Source organism: Thunnus albacares, chromosome 13, assembly GCF_914725855.1.
Source record: "Thunnus albacares chromosome 13, fThuAlb1.1, whole genome shotgun sequence".
Lineage (NCBI taxonomy): Eukaryota > Metazoa > Chordata > Actinopteri > Scombriformes > Scombridae > Thunnus > Thunnus albacares.
Genome location: NC_058118.1, coordinates 15,740,715 through 15,753,392, shown reverse-complemented (window position 1 = coordinate 15,753,392; position 12,678 = coordinate 15,740,715). Strand labels below are relative to the sequence as shown.

At 40.3% G+C, this 12,678-nt stretch overlaps 1 protein-coding gene across 4 annotated transcripts in view; it reads left to right on the top strand.

Annotated features, from left to right (window-relative positions):
- The window catches only part of fryb (furry homolog b (Drosophila)), a 51,329-nt gene that overhangs the window by 24,159 nt on the left and 14,492 nt on the right, over positions 1-12,678 (top strand). For all 4 annotated transcript variants that reach the window (XM_044370617.1, XM_044370616.1, XM_044370615.1 and 1 more), the window contains exons 14-39: positions 325-411; positions 1,008-1,179; positions 1,289-1,421; positions 1,625-1,732; positions 1,896-2,022; positions 2,702-2,815; positions 2,977-3,141; positions 3,407-3,493; positions 3,610-3,869; positions 4,081-4,270; positions 4,662-4,786; positions 5,566-5,623; positions 6,022-6,113; positions 6,391-6,563; positions 6,767-6,927; positions 7,033-7,143; positions 7,283-7,437; positions 7,754-7,853; positions 7,994-8,165; positions 8,714-8,970; positions 9,064-9,210; positions 9,523-9,691; positions 9,845-9,935; positions 10,074-10,147; positions 11,434-11,584; positions 12,313-12,416. In XM_044370617.1, coding sequence (XP_044226552.1) covers positions 325-411; positions 1,008-1,179; positions 1,289-1,421; positions 1,625-1,732; positions 1,896-2,022; positions 2,702-2,815; positions 2,977-3,141; positions 3,407-3,493; positions 3,610-3,869; positions 4,081-4,270; positions 4,662-4,786; positions 5,566-5,623; positions 6,022-6,113; positions 6,391-6,563; positions 6,767-6,927; positions 7,033-7,143; positions 7,283-7,437; positions 7,754-7,853; positions 7,994-8,165; positions 8,714-8,970; positions 9,064-9,210; positions 9,523-9,691; positions 9,845-9,935; positions 10,074-10,147; positions 11,434-11,584; positions 12,313-12,416 — 3,583 coding nt within the window. The remainder of the gene's footprint in view (positions 1-324; positions 412-1,007; positions 1,180-1,288; positions 1,422-1,624; positions 1,733-1,895; positions 2,023-2,701; positions 2,816-2,976; positions 3,142-3,406; positions 3,494-3,609; positions 3,870-4,080; positions 4,271-4,661; positions 4,787-5,565; positions 5,624-6,021; positions 6,114-6,390; positions 6,564-6,766; positions 6,928-7,032; positions 7,144-7,282; positions 7,438-7,753; positions 7,854-7,993; positions 8,166-8,713; positions 8,971-9,063; positions 9,211-9,522; positions 9,692-9,844; positions 9,936-10,073; positions 10,148-11,433; positions 11,585-12,312; positions 12,417-12,678) is intronic.

Sequence of the window (12,678 nt, the reverse complement as noted above, 5' to 3'; positions counted from 1 at the left end):
CATTTCACCAGTATACATTAACAAAATTGATTACATTTCATCTAGTGGCTGTATGAGAGGGTGATGTTTCAAAAGTGTATACACTCTTGACTATTTAACAGCTTGTATGTCATTTAAAACTGAGTGGACCTGTAGGGTAAATAACTCAGATAAAGATAAGTGAGACTTATTATCTCCATTCATTTTTTTCACTTTTTTTTGTGTTTTGTCTCCATATAATCAGTAAAGTGATTAAAATTTGCATAAATTGTGCATCATACCTGCTGCCTCATACTACATTAAAAAAAAAAACCTGTCACACCGGCATGTTTGTCCTCTATTCAGGAGAGACTGGATTTTGCTATGAAGGAGATCATATTTGACCTGCTGAGCGTCGGGAAACCTGCCAAAGCCTTCAGTCTCAACCCAGAGGTAACGAAAGCAGACACAGACGTTAAATCATGTGCACACAATTACGCGCAGATCAACAGTGTATCTCTTGGGTGTGTTACAAGGATGAGCATTCCAGTTTGGTTTTGTTTTTTGTTTTTTTTTAGTCAGCGAGGCAGGTAAAGAACAGTATGCTCTCTGTTGGAACGTTGAAATGAAATGCACTAGTGGACTGAATAAACAACATTTCAGCTGTAGTGAAGTGATGCACTCAGGGTTTATCTTATGCAATGTGATAACTGTGTTCTGGTTATATAAACACTCAACCAATTATTATTACTCAACTATTGCAAGTATGCTTTGGATAATTTTTATAATGAAGTCATTAGGATTGTGAGGTCATATAAACCATTCATCATACACATATTGTTGTAGTAAGTGTAGATTGTTCAACTACTTAAATTACAGATATTGTAAGATCACTTCTAATTAGGAAAAACAATTCCTGTATTGAGCAGCACTGAATAAACATTTATATAGGATGGATTCTGTCATGTAGCCTTGCCACAAATTAGCCATTGCTCTTGATAAACTTTTTGGACATGTAGTAAAGATGCTGCGCTTTATCTTTGTCCCAGCGTATGAACATAGGTCTGCGGGCGTTCCTGGTGATAGCAGATGCTCTGCAACAGAAGGACGGAGAGCCTCCGATGCCCAACACAGGAGCCACTCTGCCCTCTGGAAACTCTCTTAAGAAGAAGAAAACCTATCTCAGCAAGACCCTTACTGAAGAGGAGGCCAAACTAATAGGTTTGTGTGTGTGTGTGTGTGTGTGTGTGTGTGTCTGCAGGCATGAGAGCTAGTTTAATTTGTATGTCGTCTCTAATTCCACGTTATCGTCTCTCTCTGCTTTCCACAGGCATGTCCTTGTACTACTCCCAGGTGCGAAAGGCTCTGGACAACATCCTCAGACACTTGGACAAGGAGGTGGGTCGTTGCATGATGCTCACCAGCGTCCAGATGCTCAACAAAGAACCAGAGGACATGATCACGTATGTTAACTACAAAGTGCAGCATCTGTTTTTTCAGCCTTGATTGAAATGAGGCTGTTTTAGTGACGTGTGGCGTTTTGTACATAGCCTGACAAATTATCATTTTTGCAAAAATGAAATTAAACAGCCAACTTTCCTTGTTCAAGCAGATTGTTTTCTGAATAAGTGTTAGCATGTTTAAAGTCCCACTCCATTTCTGACAGTGGTGAAAGGAAGCCTAAAATCGACCTGTTCAGGACATGTGTGGCTGCCATTCCTCGTATCCTTCCTGATGGCATGTCCAAACCTGAGCTGATTGACCTGCTCTCACGGTGAGTTAGAGACGGGAAAACTTCATTTCTTGCTGGCTAACATGTCGTAAAATGCTAATGAAGTCGTACAACTTCATCAGTTAATTTGGTTATTTGGTTTTTATATCTGTCAGCGATATCTTATTCATTCAACTTTGTTCATATGTTGTCATCTATCCCTCAGACTTACGGTGCACATGGACGATGAGCTTCGTCTCATTTCCCAGAACTCCCTGCAGAGCCTGCTACTCGATTTCTCAGACTGGAGGGAAGATGTCCTGTTCGGTTACACACATTTCCTTTTGCGTGAGGTATAACTGACAGAGACCTGCAGCTACTTAGAGAGTACAACTGACAGTAAAAGATTATATGCAGCATTTGCATTGGTTGAACTATGCTGATTTATTGTGCACATACATAATTGATAAGCACTATTGAACAGGAAAATAGTAACACAGTTTGAGAAGATAAGCCTTAAGGTCCTTAAATCATCAAAAAGAAAAAAAAACCTCGTTTTGCTGCTGGTTTTACTACTTTTCACTGTTCACTGATTAATGCATATTCAATCACATTTTGAAATATCATAAAAAACATACATTACTAGTTTACACCAGCAAAAATTGATTCAGAATTACAGAGAATCTTCTTTTCATTCTTTTTTAATCCAGATCAAATTTACACATATGTAAATACAAAACTGTCTACCTCAAAGTAGGTTGCTACCACAGCACTTTTGTGCCTCTTTTTTATGTGCATATGAATTGTTTTAACCAGGAGACATAAAACATTGCCTCTAGTTCTCTCTCTCTCCATGGTTTATGACCTAAGTAGATTGATGTAGTTTACACTTGAAAATTATCATTTGTGCTACAGGAGGCCTATCAGTAAAAATGCCACTGGAGTGATTCATAACTGTTTTCCTTTCTGAATTAACAGCATGCACCAACATGTGCAGCCATTCTATAAATGTCCTTCTCCAAACTCTTCCAGGTCCAAGACACACATCAGGGTTTGCAGGATGCATCTGTAAAGCTTCTTCTGCAGCTGCTCACACAGTGGAGGTTAGCTCTGCAGCTCCAGGGGAAGATGCGAGGTGGAGTTGAGGTTTGTACGGTTTGTCAATTTCGCCACTTGTCCAGTACTGTAACTACACGTTTACTTACATGTCAGACAAGGTGAAATGCGGTTGTATTTGTTGCTCTTCGGGTTCTAAAATGTTTTTTCTGACTAACTTCTCTTCCCTCTTTGTCTTCCCTCTTCATCAGGCCAGCACCAGACTGCCAGATCGAAGCCCTCATTGCTCTGTACTCCATGCGGTCGAGGGCCTGGCTCTACTGCTCCTCTGCTCATGTCAGATCAGCACGAGGAAGCTGGCAGTTGGTGTGTTAAGAGAAATACGCTGCCTCTTCACAGCTCTGGGACACGCTGAGGTACAGCACAAGACAATATTCACCAGCTTTTTAAACACTCATGTAGATTTTAAGTGACTGACAAAGCAGAGTTGAAAGATAAATATTACCTAAATGAAACAAGCATTTGGTGGTAAATTTGGGAGGAAGGAACATGAAAACAGTGGGACAGAAGTAAAGCAATCTGATCGTGATTAGAGATGCAGCATATGCAGCCTGTGAATTCTCTCACATTGTATGACGCTGCTATAAAAATAGCTGCCTCTATAAATGTCTTCCCCTCTAGGATGATGACAAACCCATGATAGAGGTCATGGACCAGCTGAGCCCAGCTGTAATGGACAGCTTTGTTCATGTGGCTGTTTCTGACTCAGTAAGTATATTTGTGATAAGAGTGTTGATTTTATTCTCCACAGCACAGTACATCAGATCAATTATTTATAACACAACCTTCCAGGTCACTTCTTAAATTCTTCTTCTCTCCCTCAGTCCACCTTACCACTGAGCCACCATGTTGACCTCCAGTGGTTGGTGGAGTGGACGGCTCGACTGGTGAGCAGCTCATATGACGTGAAAAGCCCGAGCCATGTCTGGATCTTCGCCCAGTGCATGAAGGACCCCTGGGTGCTCTGTCTGCACATCTTCTTGCGGCAGGAGCATCTGCCCAAACACTGCCCCATCGCTCTGGGATATGCCTGGCCCTACGCTTTCACACGGCTACAGCTGCTACTGCCACTGGTTGACCCCAAGTACATGAACACATATTCATTTTATTGTATTTTTTAGGCATTTAAATGTTAATTTAATAACCAAAATAATAACCAAAACCAAATAATCCTCTGAAAAATGTTTATGGCAATAGAATTGATCATGTATCTCATACAACAAATTATACGAGTCTATGAAAGATTAAAATATCTGACCACCTACCCCTTCTCCTTTTCACCTGTCTTTCTACAGCAGCCCAGTAAATGCTAAGAAGACCAGCACAGCTGGCTCCAGCGACAGCTACATCTCTCTGTGGCGCAACTACCTGATCCTATGTCTTGGTGTGGCTAAGCCAAGCATCATGTCCCCCGGTCACCTCAGAGCTTCAACTCCAGAGATCACTGCCACCACGCCTGACGGCAGCGTCACCTACGACAACAAGGTGTGTGTTTGTTTGTGTGAGAGTAGGGTTCATATAAGATATAGGGAACTAGAAATGTACTGCATGGGATTAGTTAATAGTTACCAGGTCCTTAAAGTGTTGGAATGGCACAAATAGTCAGGGAAAATATTCTATATATTGCTGCTCTGTCCCGATGCATGATGAATAGGGTCTAAATTATGAAGAATAATCCTCAGGTAGAGATTCATATTGACACTGTCATAGCATAAAGCCTATCAAATATTGACCAACCCAGTAGAAGAAAAAAAAGACTTTTGTAAATTTTGGATCAGTTTAAGGCTGTTAAATGTTGCCCCCAAGTATGAATATGTATGGTTTTGATATGTTTCATTCTTATTAATTTGTGTTTTTGTATTTTTTTATCGCACAGGTGATAGGCACTCCCTCAGTAGCTTGGCTTTTAAAACAGCTGGTCCCACTGATGAGAGCTGAGAGTCTGGAGATCACAGAGTCTCTGGTGTTGGGCTTTGGATGCACAAATGCTCTGGTCTTCAGGTACTGAAACAGGAACATTTATAAATACAATGTTACACACAGCTCACATCATTAAACTCCGACTTGAGTCAAGTGCTAAATATTGTTTTTACCAACTATGGGTGCCACATAATTCTCAGATGACTGTTCAAGAATCATAAAAGATGTGAGCTTTTGCTTCGGTAGAGAATAAACACACAAAGCCTGAGTGACAACTGTATAGATTTAGATTACAATAGAAAATGGATGATGTGCTAGATTTGGTTCTTATCTCTTACATAAGAAAGACGGGATTCATTAGTCTTTTTACGCTCCCCTCTCCCATTACTTATTCCCATGTATCTGTACATTCTCTTCATAACTGAGATGAGCCGCATGCCTCTCTGACATTCTGAGAAGAAAAACAAAACGGCGTCACTGATGTAGGAAAGGAATTCTTAGAGGGACAGAGATGTATCGCATTTTTTAAAGGACAGAGGTTCCATTGTGAACAGGAGGTATTTCATTTTGAAGAGATTAACTATTTTTAACCTGAAATGTTTTTCAAAAGGGTGCTCATTGTTATTAAAGAGATTAAGGTCTCCCCAGACAAATTTGTCTAACATTACTGTGTTTGAGGATTAGTGGTTTTAGGACATGTGACATTCGGGTTGCACAAGATAGATATCTGTTACAAACCATTCTATTTTCTCATGTCAGTCCGTCATTTATCTACAAGGAAGGAAGATCAGTCTCATTCAGCAATGAAGAAATCAGTTGTTTTTTTGGTTTTTACCCCTTTTTATCCTGTGTTTCTACAGGGAGCTAGTGGAAGAACTCCATCCATTGATGAAGGAAGCACTGGAACGTAGGCCTGAGGTAACACACACAAACACAAAGAGGGAAAGTGAGAGCAGCACTGAAACAGGATGAGCTTAACTTTATTGATCCCAGATAGGAAATTGGGTAAATTCAGTATAATGTTAATCCAGAGTCACCAGTTAACACAGTGTAGAAGTATATCTTTCATGTTACATGTAGTGTACACTCATACATAGTAATTATTATTTATTACAATGAATGAAATGTTCATGTAAAACTCCTAATGGAAATACTAAAGTTGTACAGGTATAAACAAAACTGCATATGTATATTTAACTAATTTAAGTAACAACACTGTTTAAATTACAACAGCAGAATTTACTGTGTTTATTTAAGAACTTAAGGAAAATGTAATAGCAGTAAATTGAAGACCTGTTTGTGTTGTTTGCCTCCAGAACAAGAAACGCAGAGAGAGGAGGGATCTTCTCCGGCTGCAGCTGCTGAGGATCTTTGAACTGCTGGCGAATGCAGGAGTTATCAGTGACAGGTAGCATACATTTAATCTATGTAGTGCCTTCTAGTTGTTTTGGTTTTGGTCTTCTTTATGCTATATACAGCAACTCTGCTACTGCTGTTTGCTTATGCAACATAATGCTTCATGTTTGTCCCTGTTGATATATACACATATTTGTTGAGGGAGCTACAAGCCATCAGTCATTTTATTGTTACAACTTTTTCTCACAAGTTTCTTTCTGTAATTTCTCAACTGCTGAAAAAAAAAGATCTCTATGATTACTAAAGTTAGATTTCCTTCTCTTCCGTAGCACTAATGGAGCACTGGAGCGTGATTCCCTGGCATTGGGTGCCTTGTTCCTTGAGTATGTGGACCTAACCCGGATGCTTCTGGAGGCTGAGAATGAAAAGGAGCTGGATGTGCTTAAAGACATCAGAGCCCACTTCAGTGGGATGGTGGCCAATCTCATCCAGTGTGTTCCTGGTAAATCATTTTGTTACTTTTTCATGATATTATTTTTTATTTATAATACATTTGTCTTTCATTAGTAGCAGATTTAGCAGTCTTCTGCTGCCACAAACTAAATTTACACACCTCTCAGAACAAATACTCATGTTCAAATGTTCATATGAACGTCTGTCTCCTATTTTGACCCTTCATGTCTCTCTCTCACACTCAATCTGCAGTCCACCACAGGCGCTTCCTCTTCCCTCAGCAGTCACTGAGACACCATCTCTTCATCCTCTTCAGCCAATGGGCCGGACCCTTCAGTGTCATGTTTACTCCCCTTGATCGTTACAGTGACCGCAACCACCAGATCACTCGCTACCAGTACTGCGCTCTCAAGGTAAGCAGTACCCTCTGTGTTTTTTTATTCCTTTTATTGTATTCTACAGAAACATTAGTGGAAACTTTAATTATCTCTTGTTATATTTTGAACTTTGTCACCTAGGCTATGTCAGCAGTTCTGTGCTGTGGTCCGGTTTTTGACAATGTGGGACTCTCTACTGATGGCTATCTCTACAAATGGCTTGACAACATCTTGGCCTGCCATGACATACGGGTACGTCAGGTTTGAAATTTTCTAACATGAACATGCATATTTTTCTTAGCGCAATAAGTTATTTGAATCTCAGTTTGCTTATTCTGTTATGCTTCTTTTTTGCTGTTTCCTAATTGTGGATAAAACGTGTTTGCCCTAGGTGCACCGTCTGGGGTGTGAGGTGGTCATCCTGCTCTTGGAACTGAACCCAGACCAAATCAATCTGTTCAACTGGGCTGTGGACCGCTGCTTCACTGGATCGTACCAGCTGGCATCTGGCTGCTTCAAGGCCATCGCCACTGTCTGCGGTAACAGGTAGGGAATCATGCATTTGTCAAAATCTGCTCTGTTGAAGATCCACCTGCTCCAATAACTGCGTATAGCTTCTGACCTCCATGCTTGAGAGTTTAGGTGCAAATAAAATTTCAATAAATAAATTGTCACATTATTATTATTAAAATAACATATTGAGAATGACTTATGCAGCATGCTGAAAATGTTTTTTTTCATAATGTACTTACAAAAGAACTGTACATACATGGTATTCTTTTTGTTAAAATGTGATTCCCTGCATACTGTCCACTCTGCTTTTGTCCAAATGTCAATTAACCATTTCTCCTTTTTTTGCCAGGAATTACCCATGTGACCTAGTCACGTTGCTCAATCTGGTGCTATTCAAGGCTTCAGACACTAGTAGGGAAATATATGAGATCTCCATGCAGTTGATGCAGGTACATACACTCATACAGCACACAGAAGACAAAAACACAGCTCAAATGATAAATATGTATTCATCAAAAATAGAACACAAGCATGAAGCCGAATCATGACAATGCATTTTGACTGTAAAGAATATATAATATGTCTGCAGGTGCTGGAGTCTAAGCTGTGTGCATACTCTAAGCGAATGGTGGAGCAAAAGCCTGGTAACATTCTGTATGGCACACACGGCCCCCTGCCTCCCCTGTACAGCGTCAACTTATCTCAACTCTCCATCCAGCTGGCCAGCATGTACCCGGAGCTCACTCTGCCTCTCTTCTCAGGTAAATACTTTACTTCAGGGTGAATCTGTACACAGGTTATGTAGTCAGTTCTTTTGTAGAACTCTGTGTCGGAAAGGATAATGAAAAAAAAGATCTATACAGGGAAAGTGAAAACAAGATACAGAAGTACTTCACCCAAAGTGCAGGAAACAGCGCCAAGAATAGAAACCCATTAGATGTGTTTTGTTGAAAGTAGTACATCCTAACTGCTGACCCAGATGTAAATAGAGGCTCCAACACCCTCCCCACTCTATCATATTTTAACAGCAAACACTGGATATCAAATTAAGGAAGCAAACGTGCTCCCAAAATGCTGTTCTTTTGTGACATTAGTGTCAGCTGTGCTTCAAGAGTGCCCATTAACCATTGAAGCAGACAAGATGATCTTTGAACCCTCATAGCCAAAACCCCCAAAAGATCATTTTTCTCCCTGAGTCAGTTACATTTGCTGGATTTCTGATTTTACTGAACACCTTTTAAAGAATGCTCAGCACTCAGGGCACTTACAATTGATTTGATTTCCTTTGACTTTGTTTTTGCCCGAGCAGAGGTGAGCCAGCGTTTCCCAACCACCCACTCCAACGGCAGACAGATCATGCTGTCCTACCTGCTACCGTGGCTCAGTAACATTGAGCTAGTGGACACGGGGCTCCTCCCCCCTGCTTCAAGCCCCTGCACACCAGAGGAAGAACCTCGTGGGCAGGCACACAGCATGGGTCTGTGCCCCAGTCTGAGAGGTAACGGCTGGGGCTCCCTGCAGGCGACCTCGCTGGTGCTCAACAACCTCATGTTCATGACAGCTAAGGTGGGAAGCAGTGTTTGTGCATGTATTTGAAATCACTCTTTCTTTCCCAATGAACTCTGCCTTTAAACTGAATTTTCCTTGTTGCATCACCAGTATGGAGATGAGGTTCCTGGTCCAGAGATTGAGAGCGCCTGGAACGCTCTGGTGTCCAACGAGAGGTGGAGCAACAACTTGCGGATCACCCTGCAGTTCCTAATTAGCCTGTGTGGAGTCAGCAGTGATACCACACTGCTGCCTTATGTAAGTATAGTCTGCACACACCAACACACTGCTCTATAGTCATAATCATGAAAACTGAAAGCTGTTTCACTCTAGAATTGAATTTGGATGACCCTTGTAGAAGATCCTTGTTTTCTTAGTGATTTACTGGTAAAGTAATGTAATATACAGTATAATGATATTTCAGTGACTGCTATAAAGATACTGGGTCATGCATGTCATGATGAGGCACAACAAAAAATAAATAAATCTTAATAAAAAATATTGTAAAAATATGCAGAGATAATGTGAAGTACACGGTATCTCCAGTTGATATATATGTATCTGTTTTAGATCAAGAAGGTGGTGATCTACCTGTGTCGCAACAACACCATCCAGACTATGGAGGAGCTTCTGTTTGAGCTGCAGCAGACTGACCCAGTCAACCCTGTGGTCTTGCACTGTGACAACCCTCCCTTCTACCGTTTCGCTGCCAGCAACAAAGCATCGACCTCACAGACAGGTGGGAGGAGAGGTCCCTGTTATACTCTGTGATATCAGTTGATAATTTAATCTCAACATTGACTTTTAGTTTGAACTCGACAGATTTTTTTACAGAAGGATGGTTGACTGTTCTGTATTTCTGAAGATTATCTTTGAAATGTCTCATGTGTAGGCACCACCTCCAGCAGTAATACTGTGGTGGCTGGTCAGGACAACCTGGCAGACACAGATGAGAACAAGCTGGTTAGAGAGAGTGAAGAGCGGTAAGTATTAATACATTTTTATATTTGTGTTGACTGGAGTTTGGCAAAAAGATATCTTTTTATGCAGACTTTTCAGTCATGGAATACAACTGTGTAAATCTAGAAATTTAACTTGTAATATCATGCATTTTGTTTCAGCAGGGCCAGGGCTCACAACAGACTGGAGTCTCGCTACAGCAACAGCTCTGGAGGCTCCTACGAGGATGAAAAGAGTAAGTTGTCTTGGTTCTCATGAGAATGAATGCACGAACTTGCTGGACTTGTACAGTGTGTACTCACAAACAGCACAGAGGGATTCACAGCCGTCTGTTATTTGGAAAGAGCTCCAGGACACGGATTCTTCTTGTCAGTACATAATGTTCACCACTTTAACCTAAGACTCTTATGATAATCATCTCTAATTCCCTCCATACAGACATAAATATACAGATTGACAGTTTTTAGAGTGAAGAAACTAACAGGGATTCTAGACCATGAAACAAAAACTGTCCACATAGTAGTAAGTGTATATCAAATATGTTATTTGGACTCGAGCCAAGGCCCACCACTGTCCCTTATGACACGGATACAACCTCAACCACAGTGATGGTCTATCTTTAGCAAGCATCTGTGTTAGGGGGATTCCAGGCGTGAGTCTGCCACTCTTGTCCTCATGTGACTAAGCAGGGCTGTACCCAGCCAAGTACAAGGGTGGGTCTATTTCTCAAAAAGCGGACTTGTCTTTTCTGAGCAGGGGATATAATCACTTAACCAAGCCAGCGTCTGACCTGATACAAATATTTTACTCTTGTAAAGTCATGATAATTACATATTGTTTTATGTTATCAAGGACTTTACGTAGAATGTCATTATGTGACTCAGGATATACATTGTTGTTTTTAAAGGAAACATTTTAAGACATTTTGGGAAATCTGAATCTATTTCCGAAAATGTCGAACTTTTCCTGTAAACTGCATATGAAACATAACATCAACACACATAGACAAAACACCATTGACATAATATGAAATCTTTAGTTTAATCGTTACTTTTATTTGTCATTACAGTAAGTACGTTTCAATAGGTTCTGCTTCCCTTCTGATTCCCTCACTCTGTTTCCTATGTTTAGACAAAAAGGTGCTTTTTGTTTATACTTACCAAATGAAAATAAAATATAGTATTGTATTAGTTAAGTGTATTTGAAAACTATAGTGTCAACAGCTACTATCATGCTGAAGAACCACATTGTTGTTGAAATACCTGGACTGTGACATAACTCGTGTTTGGAATAACACAGGTTTTTAATTAGCTGTTGTGGTGTGGTTAAGTAATCTGTAACATGAGCTGTTTGGGGACTTTTTTGTACTAACAGTCTATGGTCTGAGTATTTTAAATTGATTTTAAATAGATATCAGTTTAGCGAGAGATGGCTGCATGTCCTGCATTTATGTGATAGATGTTTAATCAGGTTTAAGTATATTTTTATTGACTAAATCTTGGGATTGTTTTGTTTTTATAGATGACCCACTCCCACCATATGCCGGTTGGCTGCTGGGCGTTCTGGAGACCAACCATCCTCAGCCGTTACCCATGCCCGTTAACGGAGGCTGCTGGGCTCCTCTGGTTGACTACCTGCCTGAAACCATCACACCTAGGGGACCACTGCACAGGTACACACAAACAGACTCACAGTAAGAGCGATGATAGTAGTTTTTACTATCAGCAGTGTAGCCGCAGAGTCAGCAGAGCAAGGTATTCTCTCACACATACCCATCACACCTCCTCACAGATGGTCTGATAAACTTCAGCACGGAATGAAACTGAGCCAGCTTACTCCGTCTCTAGTATGTAAAGAATGAATATTAAAAGGGGTTTGCTGTTTTATCTTCCACATCTCTCTCAACACTTCAAAAACCATTACTTCAAATGAGATTATATATGTCTGTCTTGGAATTACAGGTTAGATTTATGAGGCATATACGAGAGTTTCTAAAGTCAATGATGTATCTGCAGTTCTCACAATTCCAGCAAGATATACACAAAAACTGTTTCTAGTATAAGACTAGAATGAATTAATGGAAACCACTTTTTTTCCACAATTCATGTGTTAATTGTCTCAAGCACCTCCTTTAACCTGCTAATACAGATCTTCTTTATGACTTCAGTAAATTTAAGAGGTAAAACCAGTTAGGAAAACAAGTTTTCTTTTGAGTGTACTTGTATTTTTCTTTCACTGATTTGATTAAAGTTAACCTATAATTACATCTTTATACTGAACTATCAGAGAACAGAACCAGCCACTGAAAAGGATTCACATCTGACAGGTATTACTCCTCCTGGACACTCTAGCAAGTATTGTTGATTGTGTTGTGAACTTTGTGTGTCTATTGATCCTCAGGTGTAACATTGCAGTGATCTTTATGACTGAAATGGTGGTGGACCACAGCGTGAGAGAAGATTGGGCTTTACACCTGCCTCTGCTACTACATGCCCTCTTCTTGGGTAGGAGTACAGAACATACACATATTACACATAACTCAGTTTTGGTATGCCTCTAGCCTGTAACTGATTAAGCGTGAAAATTTGGCAGAGGAAAGAAGAGTGAGAAAAAAGAAAACAAACAGCCTAAATGTACCTGTCATGTGAATTTTGACCAGCTGTATGTGATATTATATTTTTGAGAGTGATATACCTTTATGAAAAACTGGACTAGCTCGCTGATCAGCTGTTTGAACTCTCCCGCCAGTTTTATCTCCCATTGAGG